This window comes from Bombus vancouverensis, chromosome 4, assembly GCF_051014615.1.
Source record: "Bombus vancouverensis nearcticus chromosome 4, iyBomVanc1_principal, whole genome shotgun sequence".
In the NCBI taxonomy this organism is placed as follows: domain Eukaryota; kingdom Metazoa; phylum Arthropoda; class Insecta; order Hymenoptera; family Apidae; genus Bombus; species Bombus vancouverensis.
In genome coordinates this window covers 11,761,867-11,784,653 of record NC_134914.1, presented here as the reverse complement: position 1 = coordinate 11,784,653, position 22,787 = coordinate 11,761,867, and the positions used below count along the sequence as shown (strand labels likewise).

Here is a 22,787-nt window from a genome sequence, read left to right as displayed (position 1 = left end):
ACCAAATAAAGAAATTAGCAACTATATGCAATAGCAATTAGCAATTATATGCAATATAGAAATAGCAATTATTATGCAGTTATTATTATTAATATCAATAATTAAATAGCAACTGTAATATCTGTGTTTGATATATTACGATCTTCTTTCCGCAAAATTCTTAACTTCGTCTTAACAGGGCATCGTATAATTAATGTAAAATATTAAGATGAGCGATAAATGGAGAGGATCCGTGACGAATTTTACGCAAATTATCTTCCCACGCAAATTCACGTCACTAAGAATACGGACACTCACCTCACTAAAGAAGTAAAATAATCAAATTCGAAGATGTTATCCCACTAGGGGTAGCCATCCACATGTTATTTAACAATTAAGTTGGAACAATTTACCAAATGTCCAGCTGGACAAATTGTAAAGTACAAATTAAATAATAAAAAAAAAACTAAGAATACGAAGTTGCATTCTCTACTTCTTCGTTCAACCGAATATCACGAAATATCTCAAGCAGAAATTACACAGTTTCAGAGCGAAGAACGCAAAGTAAAGGAAATATCATCGTTTCGGACGTGCTTTAATGAAAAATGTTAATTTAAATGTTTGAGAAAGGGACCTTAAAGCAAAACGTGAATTCTTGATACATCCGACAGTAATACGTTTTCATGTCAGAAGTAGCTTTTCGAAAGCTTTACGAGTTCCTTGCTCTCTGCAAAGATTTTCTCTTCGCACATCCTTTGCTGTCCTTTGTGCAACTGATGCACGTCGGCGTGTTCCTTGCGGTTAAAAACGTGACTTTTATACAATATATATCGTACATATACAGGAGAGCTTTTGAAGCTTTTTTTCGAGGGAATTTCGAGATGAAACGCGAAGAAATAAACAGAATGCACATGGACATGTTTTTATAACGCAACCGGTGCAAGTTTCGCACCAATTTATATTCTATTTATTCTTTTCTATTCTATTTATTTACGTTCTTTGCATCCTATTTATTTTTCACGATTTAACGTTCGCAGATTTTTTGACGTTACAGCTACCAGAGTAATCACGCTGTGCGATGGAGAAGCTTTCTAAAAACGGATCTCTTCAGACAGAACGAAACCTTCTGCGCAAAAAGCTCGATTCATTATCTTTCATAAAAGAGTTACATAGAGTTACAACGATGCATTTTTTTTGGAGATTTTAATGACGTTTTATGAAATACATACATCCGTATGGAATATGTATATTTATACAAATTATATACTTTTGCGCGTTACACACGTTTTTGCCTTTCAATTTAATTTCTTTGCTACGAGTTGCGTAGCTTTTTATCGATAGTTCGAGTATATTATCGTATTTTCTCTCGTTTTATAAATAATTTTGATAAGATTTAATAAAAAACTGCCGATACACGTTGTGAAATATCTACGATGTGACAGATTATCCGATTAGATTGCGGAAATGATCGTCGAGTTAAAAATCCAAATGCGAGGCTTTAGACGTGCAAATATTAAAAAAGATATTTTTCCCCCTGCGCCTTATCCACTGAACGCAAATTTTTTCGTTCATTTTCTAAAGAGTTAGAGAGGATAAGAGAGTTCCCTTTGTATATTATAACGACTTTCTTTTTTTCATTTTAATGCTTCACGAGGGAAATAAAATTCGTGCCAGACTTAATTAAATCGATCCAACGAAATTGTCTCGTGAATATCGAAAGAACTAACCATCGGTGTTCCTTTACAACGGCGTATTCGATTTTTAATTTGCGTTTGTCGTTTGCATATGCGTATACGTGTGATATTTATCGTAAATGCAAACGTAATACGCGATACCATTTATAGCCATTTTTACCTTCTACTTTCGATTTGCCTTTCCGACGCGTAAAATGGAACGGGTTAGAACGTTTCGAGAGAATTTCCATGTGTCGTCGTCGCTTTCTTCGGTAGAATTTTTCATACGAGTTTCTTTGAGACGTAGAATATGAAGGATCGAATATTGGCGATGTTTTCATCCAAATGAAATTCGTCCTGCAGAAATCAGAGAAGAAATTATAATATTGTATATTTCTGTTTTCTCGTATTTTGATATTTTAATGTTTCCATATTCCTACAATAGAATGTTTTAATATTCTCAAAACTTGGGTATCATGTTTCAATATTTTCGGGAAAAAATTGTCATTTCGACGTGATGGAAATTCAAGTTTTCAACGTTCTCTATTTTCCTTGGATTCTCGCCAAATATATTTCATATCTGTATGTCTTACGATATTTTTAATATACAGTTCCGCGTGCATGACGTTTATTGAAAATGTAATAAAGTTTAACGTAGCTGTCGAAATATCGACAAAAGAATCGGAATAGATTATTTAATCGAAGAATTCGAAGAATTTCAAGAATTACTCGATCGAAGAAGAAAAGTTAAATCGTGGCGTACGAATCTTTTTGTTTCAGTGCAGGCACATAAATATTGCGAATCGAACGGTACCTGGTTTCGACATCCAGTATCTGACCAAGTGTGGAGCAACTACACGACATGCGTCAACCTGCAAGATCTCAGTGTAAGTGAAGCAGCAAAAATGTTTATCTTATACGTTACATCCTACGTAATGTCATTTGGCAATGCTATGAATGTATCATTATAAAAATGCATAGTGTTTGTTCGACCAATCGCGGGGAGACGTAATCGCAAGGAGAGACGTCAACGGGGGTCGTAAATCCCCGTTACGATTATAACAATCGACACCACGAATTGATCGATCCCCTGATTTCCGTTGAGATAATAGGGGTGATTGAGGTTGTATAACCCTGTGATTCACAGAATTATAAATTATATGTTTCCAGCACTTAGATTACACTGACGTAGAGAAATAAGTAATTAACAACTTGTCGCACGAAGCTAAGATAGATATGTGCGTTAGAGCAGGGCTCTTATAATTAGATTTAGTGTATTAGTGGACGTAGCGCTATGAGATATTTAGGAGAGGAAATGTATGCTCGACAATACCGAGACCGACTCTCGCGTTATGCTTAGACTGCCCCGCTGGGCATTAGCGTATACTTAGTAGTTGACTTTTCCAACGATGTAGAAGAAGTGAAGTTGAGTGACGATGCTGTGTCGGAGGAAAGCTAAGGATGGGTGTGTCCAGCGCACGGGACCATCGGATTTGTTGGTGCCGATGTTAGTTAAGAGAGTGAGGGAAACAGGTTTCGCTGTTAATTGGTTAATCGAAGGGTCTTAACCGCCCTCGAGAGAAAGTGGTTAGTGGGAGGAAAGTTGCAGCGCACGTGAGAAAACTAACTTTCCCTTGTCCCGCCGTGGTAGACAATAGTCTTTAGAAATGCTTCGGACACAGATGTTTGTTTGTTTTGAAGGACCTTAGCAGGCAAGTGACTCGGGTTTATGACGGGTGCTTAAGGATATTGAGGGTACGCCGTACGGAAAAGCGGACATCTGGTGTCCGTCTGGCCCGCGGTGTGTGACCTGGGCCAGGCAGAGAGGCCCGGCGTAACACATAGAGAGAATAACAATGGAGGGGAAGAATTCACAACTATGCACGAAAAGGAGAACTAAAGAGAAAGATTAAAGGAAATCGGTAGAAATACGAAAAAAGGGTAATTAAATATATATAATACTAAGAAACATATATAAAATTGAAATTTATTCAAATTAGATTTGTTCGTTGATTTATTAATATAATTTTCTTAATATTACTAAGAGCTGAAAGAATAAATATAGTCTTTTACCATTAAAGAAAAAAAAGTAGGAAAAGCAGTCATAGTAATTAAATACATATGTCGGGGTAGGGTTGGAATTTTGGGCGTCTGACGAACCTTCGCTCGAATTTGCCATCGCGGTTATAGCTGATATTTATTGGTACAAACGTGGTTATTACAAGAGACTACAAGTAATAGCGGCGATCGGATGGTCAAGATGTCGATGACAATGAATTCAGGTTCGATAACGCATCCACGGCCAGCGGGACGACGAATGCGATGTGATACACGATCCTGGTGTCACTCAACGTGCAAGTAGTACTGCTCTGAATAGACTCAAACGCAGTCCAAGTGGAACTGCCCTTATATATTCTTCACTCCATCTCTCGGGTCGATCTTTGGTTTTAAGGAGAGCTATATAATTATTCCATACCTGTGTCAGGTATAAGTCCCTCCCTTGACCGTGGCTACGTCCAATGACCCGTTATGTCACTTCGAGCCTAAACCCATCGTCGTAAAATCGGATTAGAACGTTAAAACTATTTCTTAGTTTTATTACTTAAGTGCAGCTATAGTAAAAGTCTGGACTAGGGTATTGGGGTTTTCCCCAACATTCCAAAAGGGAAACCCCGATGTCCTTCCATCTCCGACATATATAATACTAAGAGACATACATAAAATTGAAATTTATTCAAATTAGATTTGTTCGTTGATTTATTAATATAATTTTCTTAGTATTACTAAGAGCTGAAAGAATAAATATAGTCTTTTAACATTAAAGAAAAAAAAGTAGGAAAAGCAGTCATAGTAATTAAATATATATAATACTAAGGAACATATATAAAATTGAAATTTATTTAAATTAATTTGTTCCTTGATTTATCGATATAATTTTCTTAATATTAGTAACAGCCGAAAGAATAAATATAGTGTTTTAACATTAAAGAAAAAAAAGTAGAAAATATCAGAGTATGTAATCGGACCTTAACAACTTTATAGATAATTTCCTACGCAAAAGGAAATTAAATATCGGAACGTGTTGATAAAATGGCACGACGATACTGTTATAAATAATATCAAGGTGCAATCATGAATGGGAATGCTCGTCGTTTCTCGAGCGACACGCGTTGAACGACAGCCTCGAGGGTAGAGGATTATTCTCCTGATAGCGGTGTGATTTAAACGAGGGAATAAGATCGGGGATCAAAGGGGATGACGACGAAAAGGGAAACGTGCTAGCTTGACAGTCGCAGTAATAAAGGAAAAACGCATCACAGGACGAGCGATCGTGGTACTCGCATCGAATAGAAGCTGCCACTATAGGACGAAAGTGGGAAATAAGTGCACGAAGATAGCAAATGATACTAACAGAACACGGTGGACCAGAGAAGATTCCTTTTGTTCCATTTTTCCTCCTACTTTAATTTTTCGTTGAAATGAAAAGAAAGAAAAAAATTAATTCTTTCGCAAATTAGTTTTGTGTTGGGAGAAAATCATCGAGACACTGATCCGACATTAACATAATTTCGATTTTAGACATTGACATAAGGCAGCTGTGATGGAAAAATTCCAAAACACTGAGACTCGAAGATGCAACGATGGACCGCTTATTTGGTCAATCGTGAAATTGTTAATCGTAAACAACAACGTATTTCTTCGACGTATAAACCAATAACAAAACAACTGTGAATTTCATGGAACAGAAAATTCCAATGAAATTGTGTAGCGTTTTATATCAATGAAAATGTTTTCCTTGTAAAGTACGCGAAGACCATTAAGCGACCATATACAAGAAACGATCTTCGTCTCAATCGAACATGTCCTGCACTTTCTTCTACCTTTAACCTGAAACCATTCGAGGTTGGCAATAAAGAACTTGTAGCGGCACATGAGTCAGAGGACAATTCAAATCATATTGTCGTTTTGCCTCGGAGTATCAAGATCTTTAGGATACACGTAATGTAAGAATAAATAAACTCCGAGCAAAACAATGTCGCCGCTACGTGCAACCGTCGAACAAAGACGAACTTGAATTTTCCGACTCTCCCCGGACCGGTATAAATCAGCGGATGCGATCGCAAGGAAATGGGTTACAGTCAGTTGTCGATCAGTTATCAACCAGTTATCAACGAAGTATCAGCGATCTAATTAACGAGTCATTAGCGATCCCATTTTACGACTTATACACTGTCTTAGCGAATCGGTTAATGCGAGCGTTTTTGCGAACATTATCTGTATACTAATTTATCATTTTAAATATATTCGACGGTTTCAACAACGAGCAATCTCGTCCATTAAACCTCATCGACCAACCATCCTCTACGCATAAACCTCTACAAACTTAACAGGTGTGGATTAAAAAAAAAGGCCCTCTCTTCCTTCTTCCTTCTTTCACTACGCTTTTACCTTTCTCCGTTCAGCTACTCCTTTCAGCAGGAATTTTAATATCCGATACAAATCGCGGAATTTACGATCGAACGTGACGATGTAGTATCGGACGGTGGAAATTATGTCCGCGGCGAAAATAAAACAAACGGTACCGTTTCGTTCGAGATATTACGTTGAATAGGAGCTTTTGTTGCTCGGTTATTTGCAACCTTCCCGATTCTTTCATGGAGCAATGCAACTTTTGACTTTGCCCCCGGTTACTGCTTCTTCCATCGAACGTCGAATTTACTTTCTCATATCTTCCATATTTATGGTCAACTATCCATTGTTCATATATCGAGATATCTACGTATTTATGGGTAGACGTATTTCGCATTTATCGCAAGTACTTTTTTAAATGTCCCTCCTGCCAGCCCACGAAAGAATAAAACGTAATGGCATTTTTTATAAATATTGCTACGTTCATAAATATTACTAGTTAGAAAATGTACGATGTCTCGAGTGTTAATAATAATCTGTCTGTTTGTGGGTACCTTTTTACCTTTTAACGCGTTGTTTCATTTTTGCTCAAGGAATTTTTAACTTCATTTTTGCTCGATCGTCGCATGAATCCGTTTATTTACACTCGTATAGTAGCGTGTGATCCAGTGTGACTATGGACAGGCATTCGACGGGAAGAAATGTTGGGTCTTTAAATATTTTAATGCGAATAGGCAATCTTTTTTTATGGCAACTTGAAATCTGGATACTGTTACTTGTTTTCTTCTCGACAATTTATTACTACGTAATCCTCTCTCTCTCTCTCTCTCTCTACAAACTACACGGTAAATAATCGTTGTTAATAACCGAGCATTATAGGGTATTAAAAGTTAACGACGACACTTTATCTATAGGCTTTATTATATATCTAGCGCGCAACAGCATTGTTTAGTTCATAAGATTTGCAAACTTTCCAAGAAAGTGTGCACGTATATCGTAGACCAACAGATTTTATCGTAGACAGACGATATTCTCTTCTTTACGGAAGATAAAAACGATACTGATCTCGATCTTATAGCATTGTATTCGTCGACCAATAAAGCTCGAAAATCCCGAGTACATAGCTCGTAATACGCGCTTTGCAAAGAAACCTTCGTCTACAACATTAAAAGGAACGAATTAAAAAGAAACTAAAACCATTCCGAGAACTCCCTTGAGACAGACTAGGGTAACTCTTATTTGAAAAAAAAAAAGAAGATGGGAAATAACAATTTATTATATAATTTGGAGATAATAAATTATCTTCGTATCTTATTTCGAAAATAGATGCAATTGACAGTGCTGAAACAATAGGATTAGAAACTGTTTGAGGAATCATTTCAGGAAGCATTTGTTCAAATACAAAATAAGAGGTTCTTTGATAACTAAACGATAAGATAATTCAACGAGGACTCAATTTGATCAAAATAAATTTTCAAATCTTCAAATTTCAAAACCATGTACTAGCTAATAGTCTTGGAAACATCTTAAGCAACATCAAAGGCTACTTTAAAATCTCAAAGCAGAGAAACGCAATGTATAAAACAGTCGGTAACTGGATGAACAAGAAGGAAGAAGAAGAAGAAAGCACTCCTTTGAAAATCGCAATTTTAATAGCAAAATATCTCAGGGATCTGTAATACCGCCAAGTACACTCGCATGAAACGACCGAGGTGAAGTGTCTTTATAAAGATTATCGTTGTTGCCAGAGACAGGAATCTCGATACCAAAGAAAGCGAAGGGAAACGCGATATAACGAGGAAGATCTCGTTTCTCCGTGCAAGAAACTGCCCAAGAAATGGATAAGACGAATTAAGATATAGGTAACTGAGAATCTTCTTCTGCTTCTTGGTTAGAGCAACGATATGATCCTCGTTTTATGCGAGAAACACGAAAGACGAGAGTCTCGTGGTTCCCTCGACGACGAATGAAACATGTGCCGAAGCAATAAGACGAGACGTCCTTATAAACGAATGTCCACGAGGATCGTGTTGACGTTTTAACCAGTTATCCTGTTTCATCCTGTTTCAATGGTTTTCGTTGGATCCGGGAATTCTCGTGAGATTCGTGGAAACATCGAGTCTTCCGCTCGTGGATCTTGTCATTAATTTTTGTTGTCAAACATGCGACATCGAAACATGCGAGAAGACGATGCTGTTAGAGAGGCTTTTGAAGCTTTCGAAAAATCGCTATTTACGATTTATCGAACGCATGAATACGGGAAGACCAGACTGCAAGGTGTGACGAACGTGTAACATTTCTGTTAAACTTTCAACTTCCATGTCGCTCGGTGCATCTTAACGTGAAATTTTACTCGTTAGATCGGAATATTCTACATCTTGAAAGATTGTCGTTACACGGTCAATTTACAATACGTAGAAGCACATTTTACCTTTGGAAAATGTACATAAGAATATTCTATTGTACTTTGCAATGAATCGTAATGAAATAGCGGAACGTAGCTGACTAAATAGACGAAAGTTGAGAATTGACCGCGTAAAATGTCATGTTATAGCGCTGAAAGGATTACGGACGTTCGCGTTAATTTATAAAGAATCATTAAGAATAAATAATTAGAACGCTGTTTTATTGATTTTCTTTCCTCGAACGATTCCATTGACATTCTATTAAACGATCTTCGGCAGGTCCTCTAAATGGATGTTCCTTTCACTGTGAGTTTGAAAAATGTCACAAACAAATTGGGAAGTCGATAGAAACAGTAGGCAGAGAAGCCTATGGGGAAATTTCGAAACTCGCGACGAACTGTCCGAACGAAGAGTAGTATGACCGGTCGCACTTAATAGCAAGATCAATTCAATTTCAGCGGGACTAAAGGCCAATAAATGTAATTAGACGACGCGAAAGTTGTCGTTCAACGCACAACCAACTGTTCAACTGCAGCAACTGCGATGTAACTTATGGTCCACATTGATCGCGTTGTCTACATAGAAATAAAGAGGGAGAGAGAGAGAGAATAAACATGTCACATTCAAAAGTAATTGATCGTGCAATCGGATTATTTTCTGCCTTATGCTATACGTTATGTAGCGTTCATTGGATCGTCAAGATCATTCCTTGCCGTAAATTACGCGATGCGTTGCATCACGTTCAACGTATTTCGTATGAAAAGTATGCGTCTACAATTGTCCATCTTTCTATTCTAATCCCTTATTGAAAATATTTCGGGAATTTAAAAAAAAAAAAAAATGACGGTAATTTCTATGGTTTGCATATATCAGTGAAATCAGTCTTCTCGCATCAATCTGTATCTTCTTCCCCATTTTATTAGTCAATTTATCGAGAATGATTTCGCTAATAACGACATAAATTTCGATTTCAGTGGCAGCAAGGAATTAGCGGACTTTACGAAGCTGGATACGCAATATCGTTGGTAGCGTTGCTACTGTCGTTAGGTATTCTCACATACTTCCGGTGAGTCGACGAAAGTGCTGCTTCTTTTTCTACTTTTCCCCTTCCTCTTATTATTATACGCCTGTTACTTCCCAGCTCTTATTCTCCTCTATTATACTTTCTTTTTTCTTCTTAGTAAAATAAACATTAAAATGAACGTGTTTGAGCGGAAATTATGGAAATCGATGGTCCGTCTGTTTCGAGAGACATTCTGCAAAAGTGACACGCTTTACACCCACGACTGTTTGCACGTAAAACAAACACGGGGAATTCTGTTTTCTGGAATTTATACGTCAACTTGTTTGCATGTAAAATATAAACGAAAATGCTTCAGATTGCTATGGTGGAAACATTGAACATTAATATTTGCCTTATTTTTTACTGCAATTTAATTACTCAGTTAACCATGTTTTATTATGACGATATATTGCACAGAATTTTTCAAATATATTTATTTATCTTTCGGCTTCACAGTCCGGAAAAAACACCTGGCTTACATATGTTTTCTAACTGCCACTCATTCCATTCAACGCAACACGCGTCCATCCCATTGCAAATACATATATTGCCTCTTATATCAAATATTGCAAATTAAACATCCTGCGTACAGAGTCAATGAGAAGTGTTGTCTAAAGTAACTCGTTACCTGTTGACTTTATCGTGGAACGTTTTAAACCAATTATGTCGTATGGATGCAATTTTATTCTCGAATATCTTATATTCTCTGAGGTGTACGAAGGTAACTTTGAATCTTTTTAATGACGCCTTATAATTTTTATACCGTTAGCTGATTCACCTGGACATTCTCTACAAAGAGGTATTAACCTATCTATATCGAAAAACTAACAGTTTAGAAGATATTTTAATTCTAATCTGTGTCAAATGTAATGTATGAAAAACGAGGAAAAAAGAGACGCGAAGCGTTATTTTTCTATCTACGTTGTCTTTTTGTCTTTGGCACGTTAACTTTGAACGCAATGCAATTTTTTTGCATAGAATGTCCAGCTAGGTCGGCTAACGTTGAAGAAAATATACGGTGCCATTTAAAAAATCTCAAGGTCGTCTCAATTTCTCGCAAAATGTCAAAGATGCATATACGGTGTGGTTGGTAACTGGTGGTACAAGCGGAAAGGGGGTGATTCTACGCGAAAAAAGAAGTCGAAAATATAGAATAAAAATTTTTCGTTCGAGGCTTTGTTTTCGAGAAAATCGACTTTGAATTTTGGCTCGGTACGCGTGCACTTTCGTGCCCTTCCCGCGAATCACCCCCTTTCCGCTTGTACCATCAGTTACCAACCACCCTGTATATTAGAAAGTAAAATTGCATCCATCAGACGAGTCCTTTGAAACGCAATATAATTTATTTCAAGCGTTTTTTAACAAAAGCAACAGATAATTTCACAGCTACAGCAGTCTTGCAACAAGTGTTTTAAAACGCCTAACTCTAAACTATATAAAACACATTTTTTGTCTTCCTCTTCTAACTAGCAACGACATTGCTGCTTCGCATACAGAATGTTTAATAATTTCGTAGAAATATTAGTAGATGTGCTTGTCAGTAGCCTAATCTTTTTCTTTTTAATTATTCCCTATTTATGTTCGCGGTACAAAAATGTATTGGAAAATTCTCGTACGAATGTGAACTCGTTTCTTTATTTCCAAAGCGCTTTACGTAAAAGCAATTTCCAACTATAAAGAGAGCGAAAAAGGAAACAAAGAAACAAAAGCGAAGAATTAAAAGAAATGTTTCTTACCAGGGGACAAAGTTTCTTCTTCTTTATTATCCTTCCTTTGAATACAGCTCCCTGAGGTGTGCAAGGACCACCCTTCATATGAACTTGTTCGCCTCGTTCGCTGTAAATAACGCACTATGGCTGGTGTGGTATAGATGCATCGTCGCGAACACGGATTTACTATTGAACAATGAGGTACGTATGAGGCGCCCTCGTTCTCTCTTGGTTCTTTCTTTGCTTAGCACTCGACCCAGTAACTCACGCGAGAATTTCGTCTCGCGGCGTATCGTTTCAGTAATTAGCGCAATTATCGTTTCGGTAAGTTCTGAATTTGCTAATCGGCCACGAAAATGAATATCCTCACCTCGGTTTTTATTTTTTTTGGGAGGCTATCGGCTATTTCAGATAGGATATTACATAACCTAGATGTGCCAATTACTCTTTCAGAACGATGAACGTGGAAAAGTAAAGCGAGATATAAGATAAAAACGCCGATGTACGACCGTCAACCTGATGTACCGACTATCGGTAACAATTGGAACATAATGCGTTACATAAGATGAATTTATAAATTGAATTTATAAAGAAGATATGATAATTGCGAAACGATTCTCACATATATTTTGACAATTTTTTACTGCGTTACACGTCCTTTGTGTTATTCTCTTGCTTGCGCAATTGGAGTATTAAATTAACGTTGGAGGGCAATAATAAAATAATAATAAAAATAAAAACGATACCCAGATTTAAATAACACGTTTAATTTAAATTGCAAATAGAATGGAAATGAGATTATTTTCGAGAACGACAAGAGAAAAAGAAATTCTTGCACATCTGCGTTACTGTATTACATTCGTACAGCGTTATTATTATCTGTAATTAGTAATTAGTACTTGGAAGAGTACAAAGTATTTGAATGCGTACAAAATAAGGAATTTCAAAGGAATTAAAAAAGTGAAATAAAGAAATGAATCGATTGTACAATACATATATATAGAGAGAGGGATATATATATATAGAAGTGAACAGATTGTACAATTTTCAGATAACGTGTCGGCTGCTACACATTATCCTGCATTACTTTCTACTTACTAATTACGCCTGGATGTTGTGCGAGGGTTTTTATCTGCACACCCTGCTCGTTAGCGCTTTCACCAGCGAGCATAAATTAGTAAAGTGGCTGATGGGTCTTGGTTGGCCTGTACCTGCGGTCATCGTCATGATTTATGCCTCTTTAAGGGCGACCAGTGATGACCCTGCGGACACCGGACAGTAAGTGCGACAGTAATTATCAAATCAATGGCTATTTGACATATGCACCTCGCAAATATCTTAATTATAGTCGTATTAACGTCTTGGCACATAAATTTTTGCTATCGAATAATGGTGTTTTCTGTTTCTTGGAAATGGATATTGATAAGAAGAGTGTGAGATGGGATAATAATACGAGAGAAATACAAGTTACAGAGTAAAAAGTACAGCGAATTGTTGGTAGAATATTTTCGGGATATCTTTTTCGAAAGTGCAACGAAGAAAATATCAGAAAAGATATAAAAAGAAAAACAGTAAATTTCTTGTAAACTGTGACACACGTTAAACAGTAGAAGGTATACAAAGGAAAATAAGAAATATAAATAACAAAAATTACAGAGTGAATAGCCAACAGAATTTTTCGTGAACATTTTGTGGAACATTTTATAAGAGAGATATTGAAAAATACAAACGACGGTTGATTTATCACATAAATCCTATTACGAAAACTTCGAATTTTGTTATTTCGATATACACGTGTGTTTTGCTCTAATAATTTCCAATAGCAAAATCTGTAAACCATATTACCTTTCGAAAATACACTTTCCTTTAAAAAGAAATAAGTCTTGGTTCGCGTTCGAAATAACTTTACCAATTAAAGACGCTATCGATGGGATCCAAATTTATCAAATTTATCGAACTACATAAATATGCTAAAATTTGATAGAAACAGCTGGCTCGTAACAACTGTGTTTGCAAAGGGAGGAACAAGCTCCTATCTGATTTCAAATAGGCTACGTATACGATAGATGCAAGTAGGAATGTACCTGCGGCATCACGACACACCATGAAAGACGTACATCGAAGGATCAAAACCATGGCAATTGAATTAGCGTCGTTTACCAAAGACCACGAACTCCGTAATGAACAAAGGGATTCTGTTATAGGAGTTAATGATCAGCACGATATTTATGTTGAATAATGTTCACGTTGCTTCACCACGTGGAAGAAAATTTATTAATCGTCAGGAAAGTGTAAGACAAATTTCGCATTTCGCGATCCTTGTCAACGACGAACTTTCGAACCTTTGACCAATAAAACCGTAATAGTACGCTCTATGAAATTCGTGTTCGCCACGCTGAGGCCATAAATTCCGCGGATTCCGCATAGCGTAAAATCAATCGATCGCAAAATGTCTTCAGCATCGAGCGTCTTGTCACTGGATTATAAAATCAACAATGAAAGGGTCGAACCAAATAGAACCAAGAAACTCGATAGAGTGAGATATTTTAAAAAATAAATTAGGAACAGGGGCTCGAAATTAGCCGAATTTCAGAAAATTTGGAAATATTCTGGAAGGTAGCTTTCAAGAAGCAATTAGCATTTCATAAGATTTCTTTTGATCGAATATTCGGTTGTGAGCTTCGGATTGCTTGTTATATGAATATTTCTTCTTGATCGATGCGTTTAATCTTGTGATGGGTAGTTTGAACGAAAATTTCTTTACAACGCTATAAATAGATTATATCAGACTGCTTTGATATGTTAGATGTTGGATCAACGAGGGTAACTATATGAACGTGCTGGTCTACCCAGTCTGCGTTTCCACCCTGTTGAACGTGCTTTTCCTCTTCAACATCGTTCGAGTTCTATTGATGAAACTGAGAGCTGGTCCTACGATTGGCACGCAACCTTCCAGGTCTATGCGTCAAGCATTTCGGTAATTAATTATAATTCCTTTCCGTGTACTAGTTTAGTTAAGAGAATTATTCTTTTATTCGTAATTAGAACTAAAGAAATTTATTCAACTTTTAGTTCATCGATTGTGGAATGTTTTCAAGATGCTATTGACAGTCGACGATACTCTCTTTCTTTGTTCTTTTTAATCGACAAATTATTACTTTAATTAATATTTGATATTTATATAATCAAATGATAAATTAATACAAATACTACTTTAATATTTATAACTTAATATTTTTCTTCTTGTCAGAGCGACGTTACTCCTCGTACCTCTTTTGGGCCTACATTATCTTGTCATCCCCTTCAGACCGCCGAAAAATCACCCCTGGGAGCAATTTTACGAAGTTCTCTCCGCCATAACGGCCTCTTTTCAGGTACCAACGACTTTGTATTTCTTTTTCAACATAAATCAAATTCGACCAATACTCTGTCTTCTTTTACTTTACACTCAAACTTCATCACAGTTCATAATGTAATTATTTAATTTTCTCGAGACACTGAACACTGGTATATTCCTCAACTTAGTTTCAAGGACTTAGTCAAAAGGAACTGAGTGAATAAAACCTACCATGTCAACAAATTCTTTTTCTTCTATTCTATTTCAAATTCTATTTCTTAAACGTATAGGTAAAAGTACTAAATACATTCAATCTTCAACTTTCATTATACTTTCGATATCTTCAAATTAATTAAAAGAACTGAACAAATAAAAATTATCAAGTCACAGAGTTCAAAAATGTAGAATATAAAATTTCTTATACGGGCAAATATTATGAATATTAGATTTAGATATGCATGTACATATATTAAATATAAATATCAAATTTGTTCAATTACCGACAATTCTTTTGCAGGGTCTCTGCGTGGCCATTTTATTCTGTTTCTGCAACGGTGAGGTAAGTAAAAGAATTCCACCTACACCAGTTCTAGTTAGCTAGTATGCAAAGAAAGGAAAAAAACCTGTTCGCTAATAAATGTTGCTCTTGCGTAGGTAATAGCGCAATTTAAGAGAAGATGGGAGGGCACAGCTCTTCTGCGGAATCGGGCCAATTCTTGCACAGCTACCACCGTCTCGGTACGGCAAATTCACAAGACGTAGAACAATCATAACAGCCATAGAAATGAAAGCGCCTTAAATGGAACACCATCATTCGTATTTCCATATCTCTTGTATTTTACATCTGTATTCTTTTCTTGTTTATATCATATTTTTCATTCACAATTGTTCACGCTATGTAAACTGCTAAGATTATTCATTTTCTCCTCTGTTCTTTTCTCTTTTTCTTAATCAAACTAGATTGATTTTCTTTAATCACTGAGAAATCATTTAAGGTTTCGACTGGATCCTGATTGTGTAATACTTGTTAAGAAAATAATGCCTAGTTCTAGAGGAAAGTATGTGTAGTTTTATAATTGTTCCTTCTTATCCTTAGAGGTATTATAAACAATTATATCTACAATGTTTATTAAAAGTTGAAGAACCGTTGAAATGTCTCCAGACTTTATTAGAATCTTGTTAAAATTACTAAGTTTTCTAACACTTGTAAAGATTTGGAAAAGTTCTTCGAAGGTTTTTAAAAATTCTTCGTAGAACCAAATAGTACTTACGTACAGCCTTTCATGAAAATTCTGTAGCATACAGAAAGAAAGAAGTAATCTTTCTAGAGAAAACGGAAAGCTTACTTTTTAACGAAAGACAGTAAAAATTGTTTAAAACTTTGGAAGTTTCCCTGGACCTTCGGAAGCTTACAGTACCTACGTAAGCCTTCCAAAAGAATCTCTAGGGAATCTTCCATATTGCTGAAACTGTTACAGTCTATGAAGAAACCACAATTGATCGCTTAATAAATCGTAAGAACCGCTTTGTACATAGCCAGTCGTTTGAACTACGTTCTTTCTAATGTCGTAAGGTTGCGGATGTCCTTCATAAATTTTCGAGATTCATCCTTGCTCGAGAGATATGGAGGTCAAGATGCGAGCAAGATATTTATTAAGAATGGTCGCATGACTCTGCAGGAAAATATTGATCTCTACAGCAATGCAATAACCGAAATTCACTGTGGTCATATAATTTAATAAGGTCAGACTCACGCTTCATCTTTCATCCCCTTCATACCGAGAACCAACTCCCAATTCCTCGTCAACGTCAAAATTAAACAACATGTACCACCTAACAAACCAGTAGATCCTCTAATTTCATCTGAAATCTAAACTTCATCTCTCTGCATTTATCACTTTCTCGGCACGTACGAACTAGAACAATCGTTGTCAGTCTATTAAAATACGCCCCGCTGTCCCGCCAAGAGTCACGGTCACGCTTCAACGAGCACAATAGCCAAAGCAAAAAAGTCAAATACCAAAAAGAAACTTAAAAGTAAAAAGCAGAAAAATATCGGATTGCACGACTAGTCAATGGTGCGATGCGGACCGCGATCAAGTCCGCAATAAACGGTGAAAATCCTAAAACTAACATCGTCCAGCCTGCCGCTGTACATAGGCCCTAGAATGGCACGAGCAACAGCTAACTAACAAACAGAGAGTGGCGTGAACGAAAGGGAGAGCGAGGGAGAGAGTTGTCCGTGTCGTGCCAGTGACGACGTGCCCGTGTCAAGACCATTGTGGGACGTTGACTGTTTCAGTTTATCCGCTCGACCGCAGGTCCGATGCCGGGAGAGGAGAAGGTGTGACTATCGGTCGTCCGTGCTGGAAGTTCCGGACGAAAAACGAGCCGTGGACGACCGTCAGCAGATTGTTCAACTGGTCGCCGCTACTCCCGTCCCCAATAGTCACAACAATCACGCCAGGATGCTCATTAAGTCCAACGAGTTGTCCGACTACGATCAGACGCAGTGTTGATAATTTCGACGGCTGATCAATGAGAGACTGAAACCACTGAAGCTGGCGAAAGAACGTCATCGAGCGAACATCAAAGAGAGTTTTATTCTATGGCCAGAAGATTAAGGAGCTTAAAGATCGCGTCAATAATATAGCGAACATGAAGAAGGGGTCCTTTTAAGAGTGGATGTAGTAAATGATGATTTTTTTTTATGAAGATTGTTGGAAGTGATGAACGTCGTTTTATTCTGAAATGAGAATGTTGAGAATTAGCGAAGAAGGTATATATACAATGGCTACAAAAAGTATTGACACGTATCCTTATCTTCCAATGAAACTTTTTGTCGGATTCTATACGTTTTACTTTCACAGTATCAAATTTTTTAGTTGTATAAAAATTAAATTGTACGAAATTTAGTATACTTGGATCGAATTAATTAGTATATAAATGTTATAATAAATACAACGGTATGAAACTGGTTTTTGTAGCCACTGCAATTTGATAATTAGAGTTGTAAAGACCAGTTCTGTATAAGTTCTAATGAATGAGTGATATTATTGAAAAGAGTATACATTATTTTTTGATCTCGAATTAATTTAAGATAGGAGAATATAATAGATCGCTTGTTTGGATATTTTGTTTTCTTAATTCATAGGGATTGTAAGCGTGACTTTTATTTACAAGGAGATATTCTTTGGAGTATTTTTTCGTATTCACGCCTTGAGAAAGCGTTAAAAAGAAAAAAAGGAAAAAATATTATGCTTGTACTTGCACATATATGTCGGAGTCAGGTTGGAATTTTGGGGGCGTTCAATGAACCTTTACTTACTTTACCATCGCGGGTGTAGCTAATGTTTATTGGTACAAATGTGGACACTTGTGACTCTGGTCTGAGACTCGATAACGCATCCGCGGTCAACGGGTTAGTAGGCTTGTTTCTTCGTCCAAGTCTAAGTTGTAATGGTTACCCAGCAAGACGTTAGTTAACTCGTACAACAGCGCGTACCGGTGAAAAAGTGACTTTCCGTCACGGTGACGCTGTCGAGGAAAACTATGATGGGGTGTGTCTAAGAGCACGAAATTCTCGGATTTGTGGAGAGATGTCTTCACTTGAAAAGTGAGGGGAAATTGGCCAATTTGCGACAAAGACTGCTTGTCCGTTCGAAGAACCTTAGTTAACAAAATCCTAAGGTTTATAGCGGGTCCTCAGGCTAGCTGAACTTATGCTGTGCAGATGCATCGACATCTAGTAATCATTTTGCCCGAGGGAACCGTTGAAACCTGTTTTCTTACTGTCGAGTACCTCTACGGGTATTTCTTTTAATGAGGGCTATGTTATTACTCCATACTTTTGTTAGACGGAGCGTTCGTCCCGTTGACCGCGGCTACGTTCGGCAACTGATTGTCGCCTTGAGCCCAAGCTCACTGTCATAAATCTCAAACAAATACGACTGGGCAGAATAACGGCAAACTGTTTAATTACAATTTTTATGGATTTTCCCGAAATTTCGGAGGGGAGGCCCCGGTGTCCTCTCATCTCCGACATATATATACATATATATATTTTATTGTAGAATTAGGATTTACTGAAGAAGCTTCTTATTTTCTTGAAAAGATTGGTAAAATAATCTGGTACAAGAATCGATGATTGTATTAACTAAAACTTTATAATTAATTGAACATTCAAAATTTTGAGATAGATGTGTTTGTAAAAGATTAATGTATATTGAATTTGAAACATATTGATATAATTCAAGTTCCCAAACTCTTTTCTGTTAGATTGCTTATCACTTTCAAATTTGAAAGGCAAACATTTTCATTCTATGTCAACGAACAAAACAGTTCTTAATTTTTACATTAAATATCACGTAGGAAGTAATGTTAGGCAATGTATATATAAAACGTATACATATATGGTTTTATTAACAAAATATTGTGCTATTTTTCTTAATAAGTTTTTATTAAGATTCAAATTACAATCAAAATTAGGTTATATAACTTTATATAACATAATTTCATATTTTTTAAATACATTTTTGATTTCAAGTCTACTTCCAAAGGATACAACTTTTACATATTTGCTTTTTATAGATATAAATTATAAGTCATCATATCAAATTTCGTCACGCGATTTTTATACAAAATAGAGATGTAGAAAATATTCGCCATAAATATACTTCTTTCATGTATATATAGTTGGACATGCAAACATATATACACCTAATGACATTATAATTATACTTATATTTCCTTAAATACTTAAAATTAATTTTGCAATTTCTGGTAGTGTAAGTGCAGTGATAACACTAGATAAAAGATTTACACTGTGATTATCCAAAATTTGTCTACCACATATGTGTTTCACATGCTTTCCAGGACGTTCTACTATTTTCCCTTTCTCATTTATTCCTATGGTTAAAAATACAAATTATCAATTTGATTGTAAGTCACATTTGTATTCTAAATAACAATATAAAATAGACATCTTACCAGAATATTGCAACATAGCTCCTAAAAATGAGTCTATTACACTACCAAAGAGACCTCCGATTCCTCCAATAATAATAATTGGCCACTGTGGCACTGCTAATTGCAGTATAACTGTGTCTACAGTTATCAATACTGTTAAATAATAAGACAAACCCACAGTTATACCACCTAGTATAGAAACGAGCAAGCCTACCCAGGAAATACCACCATTTGTCCCTACAAATAGATTACCAATGAAATGTAAGACTTTAAACTTGACATAACAATCGTTTAAAGACATATTTAGATAATGACATCATTAATAAAGACTAGTATTTCCATATTTAGTTCCTTATCTTTGGCTACTTGACCGTTATATTTTTTTCTTATATAAATATAGAACTGTTAGGTTTCAATATTCTTACCTCGTGGAACTCTTTTTAGTGTGGTAATAAGAAAAGGATCCTTAGTACCCACAACTGTCCCAATTTCTGAAGCCCAAGTATCTCCGTTACAGCAAGCAAAAGCTCCTAATAAATTATAATAATTAACAGCAACAAATACATTTTTGAAATTAAGTTTCTAAATTCTAAAATTATTTACTTTGGACATAACATACGTTATTGATGAATGTACCTAAGATTCCTACCGACAACCAGGAACTTCTGTAATATTTGTCAAAATCAATTGGGTGCTCTGCATTTCCTACATCCAATAAGTATAAGAGACCTAACTGCGTTGCCATACCGCCATTACATAGCACTTGAATCCAATTTCTTTGCCCTCCTTCCTTAAAGTCAGATTCAAACTTTTTCTTCTCTTTGGCACAAAACTTAGTTGCCTTAGTAGAAGAAACAAGGAATGCAAAGAGACAAGCCACATGACAAAAACTGGTAAGTGTCAGAACAAAACCCATAAATAATCCTGCAATACAATATTCCATAGCTAGTTACAATGCAAGTAGAAACTTATTAAATATAAGTTACATAATATAAATACCATATACTTTATTCATAGTTATTTCAATTGTTTGCATTTTACATTATATATTCTCAATATTTTAATTATATTTTAATAATGAAAGACACATTTAACCAATCATATTATATAAACAGTAACAATATCAAATAACTTAAATAAAAAATACTTTATTCTGTCTATAAAGTACATTTCTTACATATTGTAAAATTCGAGATAAAGTTTATTACCAAGAATAGCGCCGCTAATATCCACACTCTTTCTTCTTAACCCCCAAAAGGCCATAAAAATTGGAAACACAACTACGGTTAACCATCTCCATGGTGATAGGACTAGATTCTCTAAAAAAGAAGGTTATATTTTTCAAAACAATCGGAACGGTACAATGTAAAACAAAAAGTCGTCATACTGCGACTAATTATTTAACATACGTTTAAAGTGATTTCCAGAATCTGAATAAAAAGTCGAATATGCTACGTTTATAACCCAAAACACCATAGAAATTGGAATTACACATGCACTAAGAAGTACCGGTACTAATACGTGTGATCGTTGATTCTTGTCAGTTGTTGATGAAACCATAATTGAGATCACAGCCTAAATAGTACACAATACCAAGTAATACTAGCTTTTCTTCAACTGACTTAATAATTAGGGTTGATATATCAAATTACTGATCAATGCGAAAGCTGAAACTCAACCGTAATATATGTAAAATCGTAATTTCTCAATTTCCTTCATCACGCTGGTACCAACTGTAGGATTGTGCATATTCTCTGCTATCACTAGCCATCGGTACAGTCAGAGAAACATTTGCGCATATTCTTGGAAAAGATTTATGATTAGAATACCTTCTTAAGATAAGATGGGAAGTAAGAGTACAATTCAGCGCTGATCTTGAGTAAAGCTTCTTACGTATCTTTATTTTCTTCTATATTTCAATCAGCTATTTTTTCGTTTCATATTTAGTCAACTGAATAAATGATCCGTTATTTAAATCATTCTCTTCAGCTAGAACCAAATATAATAAATAATACAAAATAATATAACAATTAATGAGAAAGTTTTTCCTAAATAAGACTTTTTAGTTACCATATTCCTTTAAATTTTTAATCTCATTAGTATTGATAATATTCTTAACGAAAGACCAAAAATTGCTTAATGGTTTATTTAAGTATTAGAAATAAATTGCTTTTTTTACATCGATTACGGCAAAGCTACTTTGGGGACAGAAGTAACAATCAGGAAGAAAGAGGAATCGTATAAAAAGGAACACAAAATAGCTTTCGGAAGTCTCGAGAAATGATATCAAATTCCAATAATTATCCAGATAATACTACCTTCTGCAAGATTATATTCTCCTAGTACAAAATGGAAGATTTTGACGAAAAATTTCTTCGAAAATCCGAAAGTTTCAACTTGAAAAAATTCTTGAAGTATGACGTCAAGTTGCAAGAATTATCGAAATTGTCTTCTTCTATATTATTATGTTTTCTTGATACAAAATTGCAAAATCGGCCGACAAATTTTCCGAGAAGCCACAAATTTCAGTTTCGATGTAGAATAAGTTACATCTGTAAAGGGTTCTATAAAAAAGGAGATAAATGAATTTTATTAAAATAAATACATACTTTGTATAGGGAACGAAAGGTTTAACAAAAAACAGAGTGACTATATAATATATGTAAATAAAATTATAAATAAGAATATAAATAAAAACATTGTTATGATTGCTGCTTGCGATCTACATCGCTGCAGCTTTGTTGGCGCTTGCACGTGTGTACCGACGAAGAACTAATTAGTTCGAAGGACCACCCTCGTTCGGACAAAAGGAAAATATTGTATGTGGTTGACTATTTAAATAGAACTATTTACGGAATACTGGGAGCTGCTCAGTAATCGTGCCTAATGTTGCGCGTAACTATTCTGTATAAACTTGCGCGTAAATTAACTTGTAAATCTTGCGCGAGTGTTCTAACTATTCGATGTATGGATGATTCTAAATTAACAAAGTTCAACCGTTCGAGTCGTTCTGATTGCTTTGAATGTTCTATAGGTTCTAACGATGAAAAGCCGGGAAAAATGGCTTTTGACTTCTCCCTTTTACAGCCAATTTCAAGGAGGGGTAAGAATCGGGCACAAGCAATATCGTATTTAATGGACATCGTTTTGGCAACCTTGGAGAATTTCCACGATTTCGTTAGTTCATGGTCACCGAGGACTGTTACGGCTAGGTATACGTATACAATGGGAAAAAACCGTTGA

General features: G+C 35.7%; 3 protein-coding genes across 16 annotated transcripts in view; 1 reads left to right on the top strand and 2 right to left on the bottom strand.

Annotated features, from left to right (window-relative positions):
- The window catches only part of LOC117156840 (juvenile hormone esterase), a 36,483-nt gene extending 25,124 nt beyond the window's left edge, over nt 1–11,359 (bottom strand). Inside the window, exon 1 of the mRNA XM_033334231.2 lies at nt 11,267–11,359. Within this exon, the coding sequence (XP_033190122.1) occupies nt 11,267–11,344 (78 nt within the window). The 5' untranslated portion in view covers nt 11,345–11,359. The remainder of the gene's footprint in view (nt 1–11,266) is intronic.
- Dh31-R (Diuretic hormone 31 Receptor) overlaps nt 1–18,546 on the top strand; it is a 164,979-nt gene extending 146,433 nt beyond the window's left edge. For 12 of the 13 annotated variants that reach the window (XM_033334238.2, XM_076617947.1, XM_076617946.1 and 9 more), the window contains 9 exons: nt 2,433–2,539; nt 9,442–9,533; nt 11,314–11,440; nt 12,291–12,517; nt 14,046–14,216; nt 14,490–14,613; nt 15,094–15,135; nt 15,231–15,314; nt 16,898–18,546. In XM_033334238.2, the coding sequence (XP_033190129.1) occupies nt 2,433–2,539; nt 9,442–9,533; nt 11,314–11,440; nt 12,291–12,517; nt 14,046–14,216; nt 14,490–14,613; nt 15,094–15,135; nt 15,231–15,314; nt 16,898–17,095 (1,172 nt within the window). In that variant the 3' untranslated portion in view covers nt 17,096–18,546. Of the gene's footprint in view, nt 1–2,432; nt 2,540–9,441; nt 9,534–11,313; nt 11,441–12,290; nt 12,518–14,045; nt 14,217–14,489; nt 14,614–15,093; nt 15,136–15,230; nt 15,315–16,878 lie in introns of all 13 variants that reach the window. The other variant, XM_076617951.1, reaches the window with a different exon arrangement.
- A 470-nt stretch (nt 18,547–19,016) lies between these two features.
- On the bottom strand, nt 19,017–21,299 carry LOC117156846 (transmembrane protein 19). Of its 2 annotated transcripts, none has more exons than XM_076617956.1 (6): nt 20,954–21,299; nt 20,753–20,863; nt 20,148–20,468; nt 19,970–20,074; nt 19,566–19,781; nt 19,017–19,484 (listed from the first exon to the last, which is right to left on the bottom strand). In XM_076617956.1, the coding sequence occupies exons 1-6, from the start codon at nt 21,102–21,104 to the stop codon at nt 19,327–19,329; spliced, it is 1,062 nt and encodes a 353-aa protein (XP_076474071.1). In that variant the 5' UTR covers nt 21,105–21,299; the 3' UTR covers nt 19,017–19,326. The 2 variants fall into 2 exon arrangements, with proteins under 2 accessions (XP_076474071.1, XP_033190136.1); XM_033334245.2 differs by having other exon boundaries at nt 20,181–20,468; nt 20,954–21,296.
- Nucleotides 21,300–22,787: the final 1,488 nt, after the last annotated feature.

What these genes read in the sequence shown, in the direction of transcription:
- LOC117156846 (XM_076617956.1), bottom strand. Translation starts at nt 21,104, where the DNA reads ATGGTTTCATCAACAACTGACAAGAATCAACGATCACACGTATTAGTA. An exon ending in ACTAAAAAGAGTTCCACGAG is followed by an intron (nt 19,782 to 19,969) that starts GTAAGAATATTG and finishes ATCTATTTGTAG; the next exon opens with GGACAAATGGTGGTATTTCC. An exon ending in AGCTATGTTGCAATATTCTG is followed by an intron (nt 19,485 to 19,565) that starts GTAAGATGTCTA and finishes TTTTAACCATAG; the next exon opens with GAATAAATGAGAAAGGGAAA.